The sequence below is a fragment of the Elephas maximus genome, chromosome 6, assembly GCF_024166365.1.
Source record: "Elephas maximus indicus isolate mEleMax1 chromosome 6, mEleMax1 primary haplotype, whole genome shotgun sequence".
Classification (NCBI taxonomy): domain Eukaryota; kingdom Metazoa; phylum Chordata; class Mammalia; order Proboscidea; family Elephantidae; genus Elephas; species Elephas maximus.
This window is the reverse complement of record NC_064824.1, coordinates 95,797,748-95,821,948: the sequence shown is the minus strand read 5'-3', so window position 1 is coordinate 95,821,948 and position 24,201 is coordinate 95,797,748. Positions and strand designations below refer to the sequence as shown.

The following is a 24,201-nucleotide window of genomic DNA, read 5'->3' as shown; positions in this document are numbered from 1 at the left end:
ACAGACATATTCACAGGTATCAGACAAGACTAAGCTAGAGTCTTAGCTCTATCGCTAGCAATATGACATGACTTGACTCTTTTAAGCCTTAGTTTGTTCAACTATAAGGTGAAAAATAATGCCTGACCCTCAGAGTTGAGAAGATTACATGAGTAATTCAGATAAAATACTAATAAGGGCTCAATATATGAGACGCAATGCAGTGTAGTAGTTAAAAACTCCAAAACTATGGAGTAAACAGGTGAGGACAGTTTTAACAGTGGCAAAGTCCCAGAGAGGAGTATAGCATTTTCACTGGAGTTCAAGTTTTGACTAAGAACAGGAGAGACTACAGAGTCTTAGCTTAACTGGACAGTTTACTCCTGTTGTGAGATCTGCACCCCCTTCAGTGTATGATAAAGAGCTGACTAGGGCATTTAGTCTTGGCCAATTACCAAGAAATGATATTACTATTTAGTCCTGTGGGCACAAACATACAACTCAGCTTCAGAAGTCATCTACCACCACCATACTCTAGGAATTCAAAAGAAATGGGTACTAGTCTATGAAATTCTGACTTTTTGTGTAAGTCTGGGTACCTTTGTTATATGTGTATCCACCCCGAGCAAGGGTAAGAGGATTAACATGATGCACGTAACAGTACTTGGCATTACAGTACCTGGTACACGGGAGGACCAACTCAATGTTAATGCTCTCCATGTTTCTATCTTTTCTAACATTTTTCATTCTCTCACCACTTTCGCTTCCTCAGATCTTAAAAATATGTATCTATTAAACTATATCTTATATCTCCTTTCTTAATTTTCCCCAAATAGTAAAGCATTTAACATTTTTCTTATAAAATAACGCATTAAAATAATTAAAATATTTCTCACTTGTGTGACCCAGAACTGCTCTTTTTTGTGGGTCAGAATTTCTCAACAGAAGGAAAAAAAAAGTTTCCCGTTTCCATTTTCTAGTCAAAATCCTGGGAGCTCTGGTGGCACAATGGTTAAGAATTCAGCTGATAACCAATAGGTCAGCAGCTCCTTGGAAATTCTATGGGGCAGTTCTACACCATCCTATAGGGTTGCTATGAGTCAAAACCAACTTGACAGCAATGGTTTGGTTTGGTTTTTTGTATAAAATGACACCATTAGGGGATATGAGAAATGGTTTGGGCTTTTTTTTTCCTTCATTAGTTCATGAAAATCTTTTCAAGCTACCACAGTAACATATGTAAAATTTGACATATTTGATAAAATTAACATTTGGGGAATGTTTAAAAACAAAAAATAAAATTATTACCTTTACCAAGTGTGGCTTCACCAGGGTTACTACAGATGTGTATCGCTCCAAAACAGGTGGAAACCCAATTTCTAATCGTGCTTTGCAATATCCAGATCTCTTTGATGTTACATCTGATTTTTTGCACCAAGGAACAAAATGCTTGTAATGCTCCACTCCCGATACTACATCATACATTTCCTGCATAGAATATCTTAAAAGGGGGGGGGGGGTGTTAATGGCATCTAGTTATAAGGCATACAACTTTAAATTGAGTATGACTAAAACTTACTGAGTATGAGTCAGTGGACACACATGTTGAGCCACACTCTGGAATGAATGGCTTTCAAAGCAATATAGAAAATAAAAAGGTATCAAATATACATATATAGCAGAGGTCACAATCTGGCAGCCCACAGGCTACATCTAGCCTGCATGTATGATTTTCAAATTTTTAATTAGTTGCCAGCATTTAAAAATTGAGAGTTTACATAAAAAACTAGATTCACGGTTTTTCAAAAAAAAATTAAAAGACCTTGCAATAGTCCACATTTCTGGATAACAAGAATTGGCTTCTATGTGCATGGACTGAAAGACAATATTGTTACAACGTCAATACTACCCAAAGTAATCTATAGATTCAACACAATCCCGATCAAAATTCCAACAGCCTTCTTTACAGAAATGGAAATGGAAAAACCAACTTTATATGAAATAGCAAGAGGGCCCAAAGAGCTAAAGCAGTGTTGAAAGAGAAGAACAAAGTAGGAGGGCTCACACTTCCTGATTTTAAGACATATTAAACAGCTACAGTAATCAAACAGCCTGCTACTGCTGTAGCAAAAGACATACAGACCAATGGAATTGAATTGACAGTCCAGGCATAAACCCACACATCTGTGCTCAACCGATATTTGACGAGGGTGCTAAGTCCATTCGATGGGGAAAGAAAAGTCTCTTCGATAAATGGTGCTGGGAAAACTGGATTTCCACATCCAGAAAAATGAAACAGAATCCATGCCTCATACTATACACAAAAACAAATTCGAAATGGATTAAAAACCTAATTGTGCAAACTAAAACCACAGAATTATTAGAAAAAAATAAAGGGGCCTAGCTTTTAAGAATGGATTATCTAATAGCAAAAGCACAAACAGCAAAAGACAAAGCAAACGGGACCTCATGAAATTAAGAACTTTCATTCATCAAAGGGCTTTACCAAAAAAGTGAACAGACAAGCTACTGGCTAGGATATCTTTGGAAACCATATATCCAATACAAATCTAATAACAAAAATGTATACAAAATTTTGACAACAACGATAAGGCAAGTAATCCAATCATAAAATGGGCAAAGAACTTGAATAGACATTTCACCAAAGATGACATTCAAATGGTCACCAAACACATGAAAAGATGTCAACGTCATTAGCTGTAAGAGAAGTGCAAATCAAAAACCACAATGAGATATCATTTCATTCCCATTAAAATGGCTAAGATTAAAACAAAACAAAAACTAACAAATGCTGGTGAGGATGTGGTGAAATTGGAAGTCTTACCCATTGCTGGTGGAAATGCAAAATAGTACAGCCATTGTGGAAAACAATGTGGTTCCTCAAAAAACTAAAATTAGAACTACTACTTGACACAGCAGCTCCACGGCTAGATATATACCCAAAAGACTTGAAAGTAGACACTCAAAACGGATACTTGTACATCCATGTTCATTGCAGCACTATTTACAATAGCCAAAAAGTGGGAACAACCTAAATGCCCACAACAGATGAATGGATAAACAAAATGTGGTACAACAAACAATGGAATACTACTCAGCCAGTAAGAGAAATGAAGCCTTGATACACGCTACAATACGGATGGAACTTGGCTGATAAATACACAGAGTGAAATAAGTGAATCACAAAAGGACAAATAGTGTATGTCTTCACTTATATAGAAAGACAAGGCAAATGTATAGAGACCAAAGTTTATTAGTGGTTCCCAGGGGTGGGAGGGAGAGGGGAAGACAGGGTTATTGCTTACAGAGTACTGAATTTCGGGTTACGGTAACGGAAAAATTCCATTAGGTATAGGGTTGCACAGTCGATTAACATAATTGGTGCCAATAATTGTATACCTGTAAATTGTATTGGCAAAAACTGTATGATAGACATATTTACAACAACTACAAAAAAAAAAGTAGCTGCTGAGGTTACTTATTATGTACAACCGAACTCCTTATGGGGTTTGGTTCCCTGGTTTGGAAGTTTAGGGTCATGGTTTCATGGGACAACCCAGTTAACTGGCCTAATAATATGTTCAGTGCTTCTGCTCCACCTCCTAGTTTATTGTGTAGTGCCTGGGGTCTTAAAAGCTTTCAAGTAGCCATCCAAAATACAATAGTTGATCTCTATTTGCCTGAAGAAACAGAGGAAGAAGGAGAGTCAGGAATAGGAGGAGGATATGGAATGGGAGGCTAACTGCCTCCATGAACAACTGCCTCCTTCACCATGAAGACCAGCAGAATTGGATGGTGCCTGACTATCATTAATGAACACTTTGATCAAAGATTTTTAGATGAATCTTTATGAAAGGGGGAAAAATGTAGAATTTCCAATTCTCATGAAATCCAGATTTTCTGGAGCCATCGAGGCTGGATGAACCCCTGAAACTAAGGCCCTGAGATAATCTTTAAACCTTAAGCCAAAATATCCCCTGAAACCTTCGCAAAATCAAATAATAGTCTAGCTTAATTAGTAAAGAATGTCTGCCTTGAGCATTATATTCTTTTAAGATCGGTCTGTATGGGATCAAACTGACCTCAGCAATTTGAAAGACAGGAAACTTAGGGGGCAGTGAGTTTATGTTAATGGGGAAGGAACAACTTGGAAATGAGGGTGAGAATGGTTGCCCAACTAGAAGAATGTAACTGATGTCACTGAGCTGTACATGAAGAAATTGCTGAATTGGTGCATGCTCTGCTATGCATATTCTCAACAACAACAACAAAGAATTGTCTTGAGTTGATCTATAATTTCTTACTTGGAGCTAGCCAACTTCACTTCCAGCAATTTATCCTCAGAAATATTTCCACATTGTACAAATGATGTTCAACACTGATTGTGAGGAAAACAAACTAGAAGCAGCCCAAAGTTTATCAGTCGGGGAATGTTTAATACATTAAGATATACCCATACTGAGGATTCTTGAAATTTACTTAAAAATTTGTTTACAAGATATCGAATATGTACTTAAAAGAAAATAGGTTTACGATGTATTATTTAACAAAGCACTACACAGCACAATATAAGATTCTATATACTTAAGAAAAATCGTAAGTGTATACTGTTTCCTTGATTTAAAATTATTTTAATATGTTTTTCTTAAGAACATTATTATATCAATAGAATGTCTGTCAGGAAAAAACAGAGAAAAAGTCCTAGAAGGATACAGATTAAATAATTAATAGTTAACTCACAGAAAGGGACTGGGGGTAAAAACAGGCTGTTTTAGTTCACATACTTCTATGGTTAGGTTTTTGTACAAGCATGTAATACTACTTAAGAAATGAAGGAAAACTTTTCTCGAACACAAAGAAAGGAAGTCTCCCATTCCCTTTATGAACCAGCTTAACATCCTGACAACTAAAACCTGACAGAGAAGCTAAAAAACAAAAGTTGAAACCAATATCACCTGTGAGTACTGAGGCAAAATTTCTAAATATTACCAAATAGAATCTCGTAATACGTTGAAAAAATCTACAACAATCAAATGCAGCTCATTTAGCGATATATGGACGATTCTAAAGGCCTGGTGATCTACTTTCGAAAAATCAGCCATCGAAAACCCTATGGAGCACAGTTCTACTTTGACACACAGGCATCACCATGAGTCAGAACTGAGTCTAAGACAAGTGGTAGTGATGGTGGTAGTGAGTGGCTTAATATTAAGAATTCTATTATCACAACCATATTAATGGGCCAAAAGAGGAAATACTTTATGATCCCCTCTATACTTGTAAAATACTGTAATTCCCATGAGAGTAAAAAAGAAGGCATAAATGCTAGATGTTATCATTATTATTTAATGTTCTGGAAGTATTAGCCAACGTAATTACGTCAGAGCATAAAACATGAGGTATGTGTGCTGGAAGAATTAGGCGAAATTATCAGTTGGTAGGTGGTATGACAATCTTATCAATTCAGAAGAGAATCAATTCAGAAAAATCAGTGTATTTCATATACTAACAAGCAGCTACTCATCAAAAACAACAAAAATAAATTACAAGAACTAGATAGAAAATGATAGCATAGAAATGCAAAATACCTAGAAATAAACTCAACAATAATGTTCAAAGCTTAAGTTAAATAAACACATATATAAAAACCTCCATGGACATAAAAGACAACCTGAGTAATGAACCAGACATACATTATTCTTGGCTATGAAGCCTCAACATTGTAAAAATACAATTTGTCTCAAAATGAAATAATTTAACACAACCACAGTCTCAATTACAAAAGGATATTTTTAAAATATGACAGAATTTGAGTCCAATCTTTATAATTATGAAAGGAGGTATGGAACGTGGTAGGGAGGTACTTACCCACTCTGAGTTTGCAGAGACTTTTAAATAAATGCCTCAATAGGTCACAGAAAAGTATAGAACTTTTAAACCTGGAAGTTAATTGTCATAAAAGTAGTCTATTAAGACTAAGAAAGTAGCACAGTATGGTGGTTAAAGTAATAAACTTCCTAAGGCAGAAAGGACTGTATTCAAATATGAACTCTAAAACATAGCAGTCATGTGACCACTGACTAGGTTGCTTAACCCCTCAACTTCATTTTCTTCACCCATAATTGAAAAAATACCTTTACAGGGTTCTTTTCAAAGTTAAATGAAATAGTTTCAGCACAGTGTGTGATTTTAACAAGCACTCAATAAATGCTAGCAATTATTACTATATGTGTTCATGCCAAATACAGGAAAAAAAAAGATAATCTGAAGATCGTTGGATACGACCAATTTGTAATAAAAACAATTTTAGCATGAGAAGAATAAGGAAGCAAAGTAAATATGGTGGGAAAAAAATAAGCTTTAGAGTCATGATGCTGAATGTACATTATCTTTCTAAGCTTCAGTTTCCTCATCTCTAAAATAGAAATAAGGGTTAGCTACTTCACATGATTATTTTGTAGATTAAATGAAATAATATAAAGCATTCAGCAGTGCCTGGAAATGGCAGGTTCACAATAAAAGACAGGTATTATTCATGATTCAAAAACAGACAAATTCACAATTTGATTTGTCTTTAAAATGCCACTTTTCTTTTGTTAGGATGCCAGTTGTGGCAAGCTGGCTACCTATCCAAAGATCTATGCTTGCCTTATGTAGCACTGTTGTTAAAGTAGCTGCCCATCAAGGTGCTACAATTCAGTCCCCACCCTGCATTTAGATGGGGTCACATAACTAGTTCTTGCCAATAATATCTGAGTGCAAGTGAGGCATGTCACTTTCAGACCTATACAGTTAAGCAGCGGTATAACTTTTTTTAAACCAACTCTGAAGGCTAGCGAGCTATAGAGGTCATAAGTTGGGAAGCCTGGGTTCCTGAATCACTACTTGGAGCAAAGTTGCCTATGAATGAGACATACCCATCTGAAATTTTCATGAGAAAGAAACAAGCTCCTGGGTTTTATTTGGATAACAAGTATCATCATTTTAACTGATACAGTGACTAACAGGTAGATTCTGACTCATGGTAACCCCATGTATAGCACAGCAGAACTGCACTCCATACGGTTTTCAAGGCTGTGACCTTTTGGAAGTAGATCGCCAGGCCCTTCTTCAAAAGGGCCTCTGGGTGGGTTCAAACTGCAACCCAGTGACTGTTGATATACGTAAATACAATGACAAAAGCTATGGATGAGTCTGCGGAAAGGTCTTTACTACAGACAAGTCAGAAGGCAAAAAGCAATTGATTAAAATGAAAGAAATGCACTTTTACAAGGCTTCATGTAATACTTAACTGTCTGCTGGGAATTAAGACCCCATTCTAGAAATTCTCATATGGAGGGATGTTGCATTGCGGTTAGTTTAAATGTAGATTCTTGACCCACCGTTACATCTTCTACTGTATATACCCCTAGATTAGGGGCCAAATCTGGCTCACCATTTGTTTTTGTAAATAAAGTTTTATGAAAATACAGCCATGCCCATTTGTTTATATATTGTGTATGGCTGCTTTGGTTGAGTAATCACAAGAGACTGCAAAGCTGAACATATTCACTATCTGGCCCTTTACAGAAAAAGTGAGCTGACCCCTGCTTTAGACGATTGCAGCCTCTTAGTAGCTATACACATATTCTTCTACGTACATGTGTATGTGAGGGAGCTCTACAAACAAATGTGGCTCAATATATCAGTACTGTTGCCACTGTAGAAAAGAACAATGTACAAAATTCAGGTCATAAATAGTTAAATTATTTCCTTTATGTACCAAGGTTTACATCTATAGCCTATAAAGTTTCCATATAATTACATTCTTTCAAGGAATATTTACAAAGCAGCAAGGAATATGGATGATCAACCTAGAAAAAACCAGAGCTTAGTCTGTAAGAACAGAATCCAGAGAAAAAGAGAAGGCATGATATTCCATAGAAAATTGTAAAGGTGCTCTTTTAGTAGAACTATTATTATATACGAACCCTAGTATTCTCCTCTCTGAATATTCTTTTCTTTTGTTTATCAATGGTGCAGTGATTTTGAAGAAAGTTCTTGCGTATATCTCCTTAGGCACAACTGAGGTATGTAGTGGAAGAGTTCTGCTCATCAGTATACCACAGGAAGCTAAGTATCTAAAAAAACAAAAATTACAGGATTTAGAGTGACATTGAAAATTAAGAGGAAAACACAAAAACGAATTATAGAAATTGTAAATAAATATTACATTTTAGAAACCTTTACAACTTTAGAATATTCTGGGGGACAGGGGGCAATACACACACACACACACACACAAAAACACACATGTCTGCAGAGACACAGGGAAATGTAACTTGCTTGGTATGTTTTAGTGATCTACCCCACTCTAAAGAAAACTCTTTAATAGCCACAGTTACAGTTAGAAGCTTCTGGCACAAAAGGTATCTCTTCAGAAAGCTGGCTTTTAGTCTGTAGTTGTATGTTTCAATATACTCTTGACACAGGCTTGCTAGAATATATCATCATCTCATCTTACCTACCCAGATTGTTTTCCCAGCCAGAGACACTGTTGTTGTCAGCTGCTGTCAAGTTGGCCCCTGACTCATAGCAATCCCATGGGTTTTCATTGGCTGATTTTTTGGACGTACACTGGCAGGTTTTTCTTCCTAGTCTTAGTCTGTATCTTAGTTATCTAGTGCTGCTATAACAGAAATACCACAAGTGAATGGCTTTAACAAACTGACGTTTATTTTCTCACGTCTAGTAGGCTATATTCAGGGCATCGGCTCCGGGGGAAGGCTTTCTCTCTCTGTTGGCTCTGGAGGAAGGTCCTTGTCATCAATCTTACCCTGGACTAGGAGATTCTCAGTGCAGGGACCCTGGTTCCAAAGGAAAAGCTATCCTCCTGGCTCTTGCTTCTTGGCGGTATGAGGTCCCCACATCTCTCTGCTTGCTTTCTCTTTTATATCGCAAGAGAGATTGGTTGAAGACACAATCTAATCTTGTAGATCTCAACATAGCTGCCACTAACCCATCTCATGAACATCATAGTGACAGGATTTACAACACATAGGAAAATCACATCAGATGACAAAATGGTGGACAGTCACAGAGTACTGGGAATCACGGCCTAGCCAAATGGATATACACATTTTTGGGGGACACGGTCTAATCCATGACAGTCTGGGAGCTCCACTGAAACGTGCTGGGCATCATAGCAACATGCAAGCCTCCAACAACAGTGCATTACGGGCTGTGCTTAAGGTGCACTGGCTGGGAATCAAACCCAGGTCTCCCACATAGAAGGCAAGAATTCTACCACTAAAGCACTTGAGTTTAATTCTTGATCCACTCTAATGAGACTTGAAATTTTATCTTGCTTTCAGACTAGAGATTTGGAGGCCCTGCCAGAAACTGCTGCACCATTCTTCTTTATCTTCCAATTTCCATTTCCACATATATACGTAAAAATATACATCTGGATAATTAGAAAGTCAACTGTTTGGAGCACTTCTAAGTATAGATGCCCAATATACTCCTATACCTAAACACACAAGTCCTGGTGGTGGAGTGGTTAAGCACGTGGCTGTTAACCAAAAGGTCAGCAGTCTGAGCCCACCAGTGGCTTCAGAGGACAAAGATGTGGCTGTCTGCTTCTGTAAAGATTTACAGCCTTGGAAACTGTGTGGAACAGTTCTACTCTGTCCTATAAGGTCACTATGAGTTGGAATCAACTCAATGGCAACGGGTTTCTTTTTTTACCTAAATATTTTTAGCCTTTCCCTTATAAGATTTCTGAATAGTTATTTTACACTACATTTCAATCATTAGTTCACATAGTTATCGGGCTATTCTATGTTAGACTGTGTCAGGCACTAGGAATATAAAACCCATTGCCTTTGAGTGGATTTTAACTTCTGGTGACCCCATGTATTACAGAGTGGAACTGCTCCATAGGGTTTTCTTGACTGTAATCTTTTACATAGGCAGATCACCAGGCCTTTTTCCCACAGGGCTGCTAAGTGGGTTCAAACTGCCAACCTTTAGGTTAGTAGTCGAGCACAAAACCTGTTTGTGTGCCACTCAGATACCTGTACTAAGAATACAATGGTGAACAAAACAAACATGAAATTTACAAAGATTACATTCCAGTTGGGGATTTAAAAAAAAAAAAAAAGGTGCTAGGAGAGAGTAATGAGTACTAAGTACTCTCTCTGGGTAGCTGATGCTAGAGATGATAGAGTGGTACAGCAATTTGGAAAAGCTGGACATTTGGGACATCTTTAACCTCTGCCTCATAGGAACCAGCTTTGTCCTGATCCTTATAAATTATTCATTTAGTTGGAGTGAGAATGATGGGTCTCCCTGCAATGGCCAGACTCAATGGAATATGTGGTTTTAGAAAAAAGGGGATAAATGTGAGAATAAGAAACCTTCTGTTTCTGGACAGGATAAAAAACACCTATGATTTGAAGCAGGTGTTATGCTGCAATCAGTTACCCAAGGCAAAAGCTATTCATGGGAAGTAGAAGTGGTAGATCTAACTCCTGAGGAATTGGCTAGTTGAATGGAAAAACAGTGACAGGAAAGGGCAAGACATACAATACCTTTGTTTCTGTTATCAGTAATAGTTGCAATGGCAGGGAAAAAGAATATAGGGGCAGATTTTAGCACTGAATCAAGTCCAGATCCGGTCCAGTCAGAATTATGACTGCTAGTCTCGGGGAGATCCCGGGGCCAACCTCAGAGCCGACCCAGAAAGGAAAAATTGTGTCAGAACAATAGGAAGTACTCTTACAACCACTGGTCATGAAGACAGTAATCCCGGAGGGGAACGGGCAAAATTAAGAAACTACTGAAACCAGAGGGTTACTAAAATGGATTGTGAGAATGACTAATTTAGGGGCAGGGTCTTCAGTTTTGAATGCTGTAGAATGGATGAGTATGTTTGGGTTGTTGTAAGACCTACGACTCACTTTGGAACAATCAAGAATAATGACACAAGATCCAGTTACACAGCAGATTAACCAGGAGAGGACAGCCGGCCTGGTGGACTGGATAAAATCTGCAGTGAGACTTGTTTACCCTGAGAAGGGAATCTACCCCCGTCCCCATCTAAATATCCAGTGAAACACTCCAGAGGAAGCAGCCGATGTGCTGCTTATGCAAGCCATGCTGGAATGGCTTTATGGTAATCAGGATATTCATCTAACAAATATGTCCCTTACACAGGTCATGGTAGCTATGGTAATCAACGGAACTCCTTCTACATTGGCACCCCATATAACCTTGCTACTGCGAAACAAAGCAACAATCTGAGAAGCCTCGTCAGGTCTGTTGGCATAACTTCCCTGCATGGGTTTTACAGATGCAAGAAACACAAGAGTGATTCATAAGAGAATGGGAAGAGGCAAAAAAGCTTACTGCAGCAGAACAGAGATTTTTATATGGTTACTAAGAAATGGGATGAATATAGCAGACATTGATGGAGTTGAGACAAAGGTTCCAATGGAGCACTACAGAGATTAGGTTGACCAACGGAAACTCCTTCTGGTCCCCCAACTTAAAGATGCCTAAACAAGTCTGTTCTATTCACCCCAGTTGGGAGAAATTTAATGATGGGAGTTCTCATCTGGGACCATTTGAAGGAGACGCTCAGCTAGTTGATCAAGATAAAGATTGACGAGGGGGGTCATGGTCTTCTGGTCCAGCCTCCAGCAGAACTGAGGCCATATGCATAAGTGTGGGTGAAATGACCAGGGGATGGGGAAGAGGCCCTCTTGGGGCTCCTGGACACAGGAGTCCAAGGTACTGCAATCCTAAAACCTGTCAATAAAATCTTGAAGGGGCCTGAGGTTAAACTGGGGGGATACGGGGACGCAACAGTTGATGGAACTGAAGCGAAAGTTTGGATGAGAACTGGAAGATTTAAGCAGATTTTGTATGAAACTGTTACATCTCCCTTACCTGAATGTATTACTGGCATGGCTATTATGTCTAATTGGGGAACAGTCCCTCTACTTGATCATGTAAAACTGAAGGCATGTAAGTCTAGTCTTGGGCCAGTATTGATTGGACGCACTAAATGGGAACGATCAGAATTGCCCAAACCTACTCGGGTTGTTAATTTGAAACAGTATAGGATACCTCTGGACAAAAGATTACCGCTTTGATTAAAGACATGCTAAAGGCTGGAGTGTTGGTGCCAACAAATTCTCTGTGTAACAGCCTTGTATGGTCGTGAAAAAGGCAGATGGCTCATGGAGGCTGACAGTAGACTACTGAGGCCTAAATAAAGTAGTGCCACCCATGGCTTCAGCTGTTCTAGACAGGGTATCAACAGTACAGAAAATACAGCAGACTAAAGGAGACTGATAGTGACTATTCTTTCAAGTGCCTTTTTCTCAATCCTAATCTCAGAAATAGAGCCAGCTGCGGTTTGTTTTTCAAGCAAGGATGATCCCAATTTACTTTCACTACATTGCCATAAGGTTACTTGAATCCACTGGCTTCCTGTCATAGTTTGGTTAGAAGAGACTTGGACTTGGTGCAGATCTCAAGTATAATGATAAATTACATTGATGATACTATGTTAGTATCAAACACTGAAGAACAGGATAGGGTTGATTTGAATACAGTGGTGGCCCACATGATCAAAAGGGACTGGTTAATAAACCCAGCAAAAACCTAGGGCCCTGCCCAAACAGTGAAATTCTTGGGAATAACTTGGGCAGGAGCCACCCGTGACATCCTGCAGGCAACCAAGAATTAGTTGTTGTCACCACCTACCCACAAGACTAGGCAGGAAGCTGGTTGGTTTATTTGGATTTTGGAGAATGCATATTTCGCATCTGGTAATATTGCTGGTCCCCATCCATAAAACCACTCAGAAGAAAACTGCATTTGAATGGGGGCCAGAGCAACAGCAGACTATATCTAAAATACAGAAAGTAGTGTCATTCTCCGTCTTTAGGCCCTTATGGTCCACATTCAGACATAATTTTGGAGATGTCTGCCACATGTGCTTATGCAGCCTAGAGATTATGACAAAAACTGAGAATACCACCCTATGTTGACTACTGGGATTCTGGTCTAGAAAGTTTCCAGGTGGCTGTAGCACAATACAAGCCATTTGAAAGGCAAATCAATTACTCCCCTGCTACTGGGAATTGATTGAGACTGCCTCAATGACAGAAGGACATAAATCATCATGAGACCTGAAATACCCATGTCTTGGATGATATCAGAGAACACTCTAATAAGGAAGGCAGTGCCCAAAACAGTTCCATAATAAAGGGAAGGGGTTCATGCAAGAAGCTACTGGGAGAACGCAGGGAGGTACCCACTGTTTCCATAAGCAGGTAGCCTCTTTTCCCATAGGTTCTACCCTGGCAGCACCTGAGAAGCTGCCACAGTGCCCTATGAACAACTTTCTGCTGATCAGAAGAAGGCTGCTTGGTTCATGGATGGCAGTTCCAGGGTAGACGGACATGTGATATGGAAAGCTGCTGCATTAAGATCAGCAGATGGGAAGACTCTGACCGAGGAAGGTAAGAACAGGTTAGCTTAACGGGCTGAACTGCATGCTATCTTCCTAGCCATGATGGAAGAAGTGGACAATGGTGGAGGCCCATACGTTCGGATTTTTACCAACTTAGGGGCAGTGGCCAACAGCCCAGCTATACGGTCAGGCAAATGAACAATGGAAAACTGGACTATTAAGGGGACACTCATGGAGGGCACAGGCCTATGGAAAGCAATCTGGGAATTTAGAGGGTGCATTAGAGTACGACATGCTGATGCCCACCAAAAGAAACCCCTTTCTGGATTGGAAGGTGACTGGAATCAGCAAGTGGACTTGTTAGTACACTCACTTGAGGTGGCCAACTGGGTCCATGAAATGAGTGGACATGGGGGTGCTGTGGCAATGCAGAGATGGGCTGCACCCTCTGAGGAACAAAACGCCAGAAAGGACTGCTCTGTCTGCCAGCAAGAAAGACGAAGGTTGCAAATGGCTATGGTGCAGATTTCCTGGGGGAAACCCTGCACATAGCTGGCAAGTTCATTATATTGGACCAATGATGCCAGTGGCACCAGGTTGCTACAAACGGGTCCTCACAGGAAAAGATACTTACTCTGGATTGGGCTTTGTATATCCCGTAACAGATGCAAATGCCAAAAACACCATTAAGGGACTGGAACAAAAGATTCTGTACCAATTTGGGCCACCAGGTTATTTTTCATCAGACCAAGGAATATATTTTGCAGCCCACAGGGTGGAGCAATGGGACAAGAAACATCCTATTAAATGGACTCACGGTGTTGCATACCACTCTCAGAGTAATGGTTCGATAGAGAATTGGAATAGTGGGAGATAAAGGCTGATACCTGAGTAACTTCACCCCGAGAACTCTTTGCCCTGCTGATTAATTAATCACTGTTTTCGAGTGATAAAATGATTGGGAGGCGGAAGTTAATCCTTCAGGTGTGAAAGGGCCAATCGCTAGAAGACCTGAAGGTGGCCTGCAGTGCAATGAAATACTTAATATGATAGGGTGGGACCATGCAAACAAGGTGTATGGAACCCTAACAAGGTGTGGTGGTCAGTGTTGTTTGTTGACTTGGCCAGGCCATGGTGCCCAGTATTATGTGGCTGTCTTCCATTTTGTGATCTGAAGTAATTATCCTCTATTATATGTTGTAAGTCCTAACCTGTGTATGTTAATAAGGCAAGACTAGTGTAGGGTGTATCTTGAGTCACAGCCTTGCAGGAAGGTGTGACTCAAGTCCCACTCTTACTCGTCACGCCCTTCCCTGGGGTGTGGCCAGCATCCATGTATATTTATGGGCGCTCTAGTGAGGCTCTCTCTCTAGATCTGGCTCATCGCTGTCTGACCTTGGTTCTTGGCACTTGAACCCGTGGCCTGCCTGCTGTCTGATGGGCCGATTCTGGGATGTGCTAGCTTCTGCAGCCCAATGGGCCAGCAGCCTATCGCCTTACCTGATTCACCAGTTTCTGCAGTCTTGTGAGCCAAAAGCCTGTCATTTGGCCTGCTGATTTGGGTTTATGTGGCCTCTTGAGTCAGGAGAAGCCTACACCTAACCCACGGATTCGGAACTTGCCAGCCTCCACAACCACATAAGCCATTTCCTTGCTAGAGTTCGTAAGTTCTGTGAGATGTTGCAGAGAATTATGGAACCCAAAGACAGGAGGGACAGTACTGAGGGGAGGAGGAGTAGTTGATGCTATAGATAATGGAGTAGTACAGCAATTTGGAAAAGCTGGACATATGGGACATCTTTAATCTACACCTCATAGGAACCAGCTGTGTGCTGATCCTTATAACAGAAACCATTCATTTAGGGTGGGTGGATGTAATACGACCTGCTTTAGACAGAAGGGTCTAGGAAGCCTGAATTGATGTTTTAGTTGAAAAGTAATATTTATACATGTAAACAAAAACATGCATGTATATATACAATATACGTGTGTGCATGTGTAAAAATGAATGGAGGAGAGGTGGCGAGGGGGGGGGCATTCCAGGCAGTAGGGAAAGTGGAGAGAGCTTGGCAGTGTTCAGAAGCAAATAAAGACTAACAGTGTACCAAGAAGCACAGAAAGGCAGGAGAGTACCATGAGATAAATGTTGCAAAGACAGCTAGGGGTTAGATCATGCTAAGAATAGTTTGGCAACTTGGAATTTATTCTGAATAGGAAGCTACTGAAGGGTTCCAAGGGCAAAATGCAGACACTTCATTAAATAAAGTCTTCAAATGATATTTAAAAAGGGGAGTAGGTGGCCTGAGGATGTCTGCTTATGTTATCATACATAAATACAACTTCCTGAGGTCACTGTCACCCTACCGTTTGGCTGGGGAAAAAATAGAAAATCGAGGCAAATAAAGGTTGAAGAAATCAGCCAGAAGATAAGGGACGACACACAGAATGTAAACGGAAGATAAATTACAGAGAGACAAATTGAAACTCCATAATACAAGAATGAACTTTTGAATAACTAGAACTATTTATAAAACTGGAATGGGCTTTTGCCAGAGGCAAAAAAAAAAAAAAAGTTAAGCTAAAGACCACACAACTATTAATAAAATGTAATAGAAAAGATTTAAACATATGAACTGTATGAATGAACTTGTTGGCCCTTTTTAAGTTGAAGATTCCAGGATTTCTATGCAGTCAACTGGAAATAACACTTTAAGAAATGAGTAATGGGGAAAATATGGTGAAGCGAAATACCTTTGTGAACTGCAAATTTTCTAGGTATCACAAGTAGTAATCTGATTCTACAACAATGGTAAGAACAAGTTTCAAAGTTATCTATCACATTACTTCTTTTTATTCAAGAGATTTTAGAATAGATTTATTTCTTAGAAAGAAGCGTTATAAATACACTGCAGAAAATCTTTGAAAATACGACTTCTGTTACGTGAATCTTATTTTAAAGGCAGAGATAATATTCAAAGAAGCCTACTGTGATTTCTTTTTCTTTTCTGAGTAAACCTATGTTGTTAGGTGCCGTTGAGTTGGTTCTGACTCACAGCGACCCTATCTACAACAGAACGATAACACTGCCTGGTTCTGTGCCATGCTCACAATTGTTGTTACACTTGAGCCCATTGTTGCATCCGCTGCATTAATCCATCCCATTAAAGGTCTTTCTCTTTTCTGCTGACCCTCTACTTTACCTAGCAACATGTCCTTCTCCAGGGACTGGACCCTCCTAAGAACATGTCCAAAGTATGAGAGAGGGGGTTGTGCCATCCTTGCATCTAAGGAGCTGTCTTAGTTATCTAGTGCTGCTGTAACAGAACTACCACAAGTGGATGGCTTTAACAAACAGAACTTTATCCTCCCACAGTTTAGGACGCTAGAAGTTTGAATTCAGGGAGCCAGCTCCCGGGGATGGCTTTCTCTCTGTTGATTCATGGGGAAGATCCTTGTCATCAATCTTCCCTGCTCTACGAGTTTCTCAGTGCAGGGACCTAAGGTCCAAAGGAAGCACTCCACTCCAGTGCTTCTTTCTTGGTAGCATGAGATCCCCTATCTCTCTGCTTGCTTCTCTCTCCTTTAATCTCTTGTGAAATAAATGGTGATGCAGGCCACATCTCAGGGAAACTCCCCTTAAATTGGATGAGGGCTGTGACCTGAGCAAGGGTGTTGCATCCCACCCCAATCCTCTTTAACATAGCCTAATCTTGCCTCATTAACCACAAGCAGACATTAGGATTTACAACACACAGGAAAATTACATTGTATCACAAAATAGAGAACATAATACTGGGAATCATAGCCTAGCCAAGCTGACACATATTTGGGGGGGACACAATTCAATCCATGACTTTCCATCCTTTGCACCCCCCCCAAAATTCATGTCCTTGCCACATGTAAAACACTTTCACCCCATAATATCATCCCAAAGGTCTTAAATCAACTCTGTGTCCAAATTTCAATCTGAGGCAAAATTCTTGATCTGTGAAATCTACAGCACAAATTATCTGCTTCTGAAGTAAAATGGTGGAACAGGCATCAGTTAGTCATTTCCATTACAAATGGCAGAAATTGGAGGGAAAGAAGGGATAACAGGCACCAAGCAAGTCAGCAGAACCCATTACATTAGCTCTCAAGGCTTAAAAATAATCTCCTGTTGTCTGAGACCATTTAGGCAATGGCCCTGCCCTCCAGACTCTGGTTGTTGGACACACTCTCAGATTCTAGGTGGAGGCTCCTTGGCCTTGGGCTTCAGCTCCACCTTCCAGGCCTACTAGAACAGCAACTCTGCTCCCTTGGCTTTGCGCAGCTATTCTCCTAGTCCATCTGAGTGGCGGACCCCAACCCCTCAGCCCTAGTAGGCCCCGTTCCTCTGCACCTTGGGCATGGCAACTCCGTCCCCCCAGCTTTGGGCAGCGGATCCAGCCTCATTTCACTGGCACTCGTGAACGGCAGCCCCAAGCTCTGGAACCAAATTGGTGAAGACCTGACTCTCTGAAATCTGAGAGGCTGTGGCCCCATCCTTTGGTCATGGCCCTATCCTTTGAGACTGAGGCAGCTCTGCTTCCTGTCTTCATTGTCTCTTTAGCTTCTGCTTCCTGGTTCCTTGTACTCTCTGTTCCTTGAGCCCTTGGTCCAGCCTGGCCCTCTGCCCTGCTCAGGCAAGTGTTCTGAAACTCTTTAGCTCTTCCAATAAGTTCCTCTGCCAGTAAACCTCAGCCAGAAGGCACTCAGCTCTCTTGTTCCATGGGTCGGCAAGCCTAGCTCCACTAGTAAGTGCCCAGAGATACCCTACTTTGCCAGGAAGCCTCCTACGCCAAGGCACTCAGCATTTTTGCTCCATGGGTCGGCTCCAGCACCACCTTACACTGGTCTACAGGTTCTGCTGTTGCTTCTCACCGTCTGCACTGTCTCCGTTGTTACAGCTCTCCTCATGTCTTTCTGAGTCATAACCAGGATTGTCTTTGATGTCCATAATTCCACCAACAGTCTCTTCAAGGCAATCTTGGCTTTTACTATTAGACACTTTAATACTCTTCCAGCTTCTACCCATCACTCAATTCCAAAACTGCTTCCACCTTGTAGGTATCTGTTAAAGCAGGACCCCACTCCCCTGGTAGCGAATTCTGTCTTAGTTATCTAGTGCTGCTGTAACAGAAATATCACAAGTGGATGGCTTTAACAAACAGAAGTTTACTCTCTCACAGGAGTCTAGAAGTACAAATCCAGGACACCAGCTCTAAGGGAAGCTTTCTTTCTCTGTTGACTCTAATGGAAGGTCCTTGTCATTGATCTTCCCCTGGTCTAGGAACTTCTCAGCAAAAGGACCTCATGCCACCAAGAATGAAGAAACAGGGAGGGAGTGTGTCCTTTGGACCCAGGGTCACTGTACTGAGAAGTTCCTAGACCAGGCGGAGACTGACGAGAACTTTCCTCCAGAGCCGACAGAGAGAACGCCTTCCCCTACAACTGGTACCCTGAATTTAGACTTCTAGCCTCCTAAACTGTGAAAGAATAAATTTCAGTTTGTTAAAGCCATCTATTTGTGGTATTTCTGTTATAACAGTACTAGATAACTAAAACAGGAACATTCTGGCTGTACTTCTCTCAAGACATGTTTTTTATTCTGGCAGTCCACAGTATTTTCAATATTCTTTGCCAAGACCGTAATTTAAAGGCATAAATTTTTCTTTGGTCTTTCCTTGTTCACTGTAAAGCTTCGGCATGCATGTGAGGCGACTGAAAATACCATGGTTTGGGTCAGGTACACCTTAGTCTCAAAGTGACATCTTTGCATTTTAACACTCTAAAGAGGTTTTTTTTGTGGCAAATTGCCCAATGCAATATATTGTTTGATTTCTTGATTGCTGCATCTGTGGGTGTTGACTGTGGATCTAAGTAAAATGAAATCCTTCACAACTTCAATATTTTCACCATTTATCACGATACTGCTTATTGGTCCAGTTGTGAGGATTTTTGTTTTCTTTACGCTGAGGTATAACCCATACTGAAAGGTGTAATCTTTGATCTTCATCAGTGCTTCAAGTTCTCTTCGCTTTCAGCAAGCAAGGTTGTGACATCTGCATAACACATGAGCCTTCCACCAATCCTGATGCCCCGTTCTTCTTCATGTAGTCTAGCTTCTCAGATTGTTTGCTCAGCATATAGGCTGAGTAAGTAAATGAAAAGATACAACCTCGATGCACACCTTTCCTGATTTTAATCATGCGGTATCCCTTTGTTTGAATGACTGCCTCTTGGTTTTTGTACAGGTTCCTCATGAGCACAATTAAGTGTTCTGGAATTCCCATTCTTCATAATGTTATCCATAATGTGTTACGATCCACACAGCTGAATGCCTTTGGATAGTCAATAAAAGACAGGTAAACATCTTTCTGGTAATTCTCTGCTTTCAGGCAAGGTATATCTGATATCAACAATGACATCCCTTGCTTCATGTCCTCTTACGAATCCAGCCTGAATTTCTGGCAATTTCCTGTCAATATGCTGCTGCAAATGGTTTTGAATTATCTTCAGCAAAATTTTACCTGTGTGTGATATTAACGATATTGTTAGATAATTTCCATATTTTGTTGAATCCCTTTCTTTGGAATGGGCGGGAATATGGATCTCTTCTAGTCGGTTGGCCAAGTAGCTGTCTTCCAAATTCCTTGGCACAGGCAAGTGAGCATTTCCTGTGTTGCATCCATTTGTCGAAACATCTCAATTGTTACTCTGTCAGTTCCTGGAGCCTTGTTTTTTGCCAATGCCTTCAGTGCAGCTTGGATTTTTTCCTTCAATACTGTTACTGACTGAATTGTGTCCCCCTAAAATATCTGTCAACTTGGCTAGGTCATGATTCCCAGTATTCTATGACTGTCTACCATTTTGTTATCTGATGCGATTTCCCCATGTGTTGTAAATACTATCACTATAAAGCAATGAGATGGATTAGTAGCAGTTATATGGATGGAATCTACAAGATTAGATAGTGTCTTAAGCCAACCTCTTTGGAGATATAAAAGAGAGAAGCCAGCAGAGAGACGGGGACCTCATACCACCAAGAAAGCAGTGCCAGGAGCAGAGCGTGTCCTTTGGACCTGAGGTTTCTGTGCTGAGATGCTCCCAGATCAAGGGAAGACTGATGACAAGGACCTTCCCCCAGAGTCAACAAAGACAGAAAGCCTTCCCTTGGAGCCAGCACCCTAAATTAGGACTTCTAGCCTGCTGGACTATGAAAGAGTAAACTCTTTGTTAAAGCCATCCACTTGTCGTATTTCTGTTATAGCAACACTAGAGGACTAAAATAAGTATCAGTGCTTCTTGATCATTTGTTACCTCCTGAAATGGTTGATCGTGAACCAGTTCTTTTTGGTACAGTGATTCCATGTATGCCTTCAGTCTTCTTCTGATGCATCCTGTGTTGTTTAATATTTTGCCCAGAGAATCCTTCAATATTGCAACTGGAGGACTGAATTTTCTTCAATTCTTTTGGTTTGAGAAATGCCAAATGTGTTCTTCCCTTTTGGTTTACTAAGTCCAGGTCTTTGCACGCTTCGTTATAATACTTTACTTCGTCCTCTTGAGCCACCCTTTGAAATCTTCAGTTCCGCTTGTTTACCTCATCATTTCTTCCATTCACTTTAGCTACTCTACATTCAAGAGCAAGTTTCAGAGTCTCTTCTGACATCCAATTTGGTCTTTTCTTTTTTTCTTGTCTTTTTAAATGACCTTTTGCTTTTTTTATGTATGATGTCCTTGATGTCATTCCACAACTCTTCCGTTCTTGGGTCATTAATGTTCAATGCATCAAATCTATTCTTGAGATGGGCTCTAAATTCAGGTGGGATATACTCAGGGTTGTACTCTGGCTCTCATGGACTTGTTTTAATTTTAAGTAAACCTAGAGAGTTCACTTAAAAGTGAGATTATAGTTGTGAAAATGAACTACAGTTATGCTGTAAAATGAAGCAGGATAGTGGAAATAAAATAATTACGTGGTTAATTCAGCTTCTCTCTTAAAAAAGCACAAAAATGTAATTTAGGAGCTTGATTGTATAACCAAATTGACGTACAAAATGCCTAGATCATCCACTTTCCTTCTAAGATATTCTTTAGCTATTTTTAACTGAAATAACAGTTTTGCCTATTTTTCCCCACATATTGAACTCTATAGACACCTTGTAATCTACTGCTGGAAAAAAACTATGTGGCAGATACTGTGCACGATTATTAATACTTTTCTGATAACTCAATTTTCATAAAAGGCAGCTTTTCTGAGGTAGGTTTATGTGCTTTTGAACTTTGTATCAGGTTCACACGTTGCCTTCTCTGCAGCTCCCAAATGAAACTCTCATACAACCTAATTACAATTCTAAGTGAAATATCTATGTTTAAAGCAAGCTAATAGTTTCCTTAATCAGTCTGTACACTAGGTTACAATGCCCTAAACAGCACATCTATTTTCACACACTATCAAGAATAACGTCTTCAACTGTAATATAAAGAGGCATACAATCATAAATATAGTTAAGCCATGAAAAGAGTACTGTCCAAGATAGAAGGTAATTTTTTTGGTCACTAATATTTCAAAAGATCTCTCCCAAATTCTCTATTATAATAAAAGTCAGAATATTAATGATTCATACCTGCAACTCATATACTCTCTCCTTCATTATGACACACAAATATTTATTTTGAACTTTAAACCTTAATTTCATCACTAGAAAATTGCATTTTTCTTTCAAAAGTAATATCTTTGTTTACTTGCAAGCCAACATTCTGTAAGATCTAATGTAGCTCTAAAGTATGATGGGGTTATGTTCTGCTTAGAACTTTTTTGAGGTTATTTCCTGAAGTAAGCATAGATATGAAATGCTTTTATTTCAGTTTTCAACCAATATTTGCCTAAAAATAATCAGAGTTGGCTGGGTTGTTGGCACTTCTTACAATTCTTCATTGAACCTAATTATCCTGGGGCTCAACTACACTTGTGCTGTTTCCCCCACCTCGTACTGTTTACACTTAAGGTCATTTTAAACACTAACTTTAAGTAATTTTAGGAAATAACCTATTACAATGTCATTACGAAAAATAAGCTTAAGTGACGGAAATACGAAGAATCCTTCTTGTTCCACCTTCATCCCCACCCCCAGCCCCTAAAAAGAACCGAGCTGGAAAATCGAAGGCCGATTTCGGTTTAAGGTTACAGGACCTCTACATTACTGTGGAGTGAAAAAAGTCCAGGTTTCCTAAATGGGCTACATTTATCTTTGCAAGCACCAAATGGCAGGGGCAAAGAACTCTACCGAGAAAATGGAATGCCCGTCTGACCGTCTGGCACGCAGGAAGAACAGAAAGGGGCTCACCGCTGGGCCACAGACTCGCGAAGACTCAACGACGGCAACCCCTCCTCGCAAAGTTAAAACTTTCTAACAGCAGCAGCAACAGGCAGTCGGGGTGGAGACCGGAAGAGCCCAAAGGCACCGGCCGCCGAGCTGCTACATCAGCTGCTGCCTAAGTCGCTTCGCCGATGATTCACCTCCTCATAGGAGGGCAGGGAGCCAGGAACGCAAACAGGCCCCTCTAGGGACATGAAAACTCACCAGATCAAGCTTAGCTCCACCCCGAAGCCCCCTGGTTCCCCTACTCAGCAAGCCCAATGGAAAACTACCCTCGCCGCGGCGTCTCAGTTGTTTCTTACCTGACGTTCCGCGTAGGACACTGCGCCGGAGCAGCGGCTCCAGTTGCTGCCGCCGACTTCGGACGGCATCCCGAGACCACCTTCCTCAGGGCCCTTTGACCAGTCCGAGCCGCCATGCTCGTTTTCACTTAAACCTCGACACCTCCGGGACTAGGCCGGCGGATCCTCCCTCCTCGGGCCGGCCCCGGCCGCCCGGCTCCGGCGCCTTCCAGCCAATCGGCGTGCCTCTTGAGCTTCCAGTCACGCCCCTCTTCCCTCCTAGACTGCGCAAAGCTGACGCACGCTCCCACTGCCTTACGGCTGACTGTAACCGCCGGCGTCATCCTAGCGGCCAATCGTAGGTGGTGCAAGTCTGCGAGGACACACCCCCCTAGGGCGCCATAATGGGCCCTAGCTCTTGTCGCGTGCGCCGGCGTCTTACGCAATACTCATGATGCCGGCTAACCCCACCTCCGGTGCTGAAACGCTACCTGGGATTCGCCAACCGCTGCGGTTCTACTCCGCGTTGCTTCCGGTCGCGAGGCCCTGTGCGTGAACTCAGACCCTGAGGGAGTCCGGGGTTATAGGAGTTCATTACCTAAATGTTCAAACCCGTGAGTACCGAGTTGGACACGTCATTGCTCCTGGCCGCAAAGCCCGGCGGTCAGAGACCGGCTCGTTAATGATTGTCTAATACCTGCCATACTTACCCAGGGGGTTGTGGTGAGGACAACATAAGGTCACGTTGCTGGGTAAGGGACTCTGTTGTAGAAGACAACAGTGGTTCCACCGGCCTTCTTTCCACTTAGCCGACATTTAAATTAGTATTCGTGTATGGTTTGGGTTCCTCTTATTCTATACAAATCAGACAACCTTGCTTTGATTCACCGATTTCAGAAACCAGTCACTCATCAAGTTCAGATTTCTTTTTCCTTCCATTGTTCCCAGGACGTTATTTAACCTTTATATGCCATAGCTTCCTCGTCTGTAAAGTGACGGTAGTAAATACTACATACTTTATAAAGTTGTGAGGAGTAAGACGAGATTG

At 40.9% G+C, this 24,201-nt stretch overlaps 1 protein-coding gene across 2 annotated transcripts in view; it reads right to left on the bottom strand.

The window, feature by feature from the left end:
• The window catches only part of COQ10B (coenzyme Q10B), a 31,086-nt gene extending 7,652 nt beyond the window's left edge, over nucleotides 1-23,434 (bottom strand). Inside the window, exons 1-3 of one of the 2 annotated variants that reach the window (XM_049888905.1) lie at nucleotides 23,175-23,434; nucleotides 7,971-8,120; nucleotides 1,288-1,480 (exon numbers count right to left, since the gene is read on the bottom strand). In XM_049888905.1, coding sequence (XP_049744862.1) covers nucleotides 1,288-1,480; nucleotides 7,971-8,120; nucleotides 23,175-23,290 — 459 coding nt within the window. In that variant the 5' untranslated portion in view covers nucleotides 23,291-23,434. The other variant, XM_049888906.1, reaches the window with a different exon arrangement.
• Between the last annotated feature and the right edge of the window lie 767 nt (nucleotides 23,435-24,201).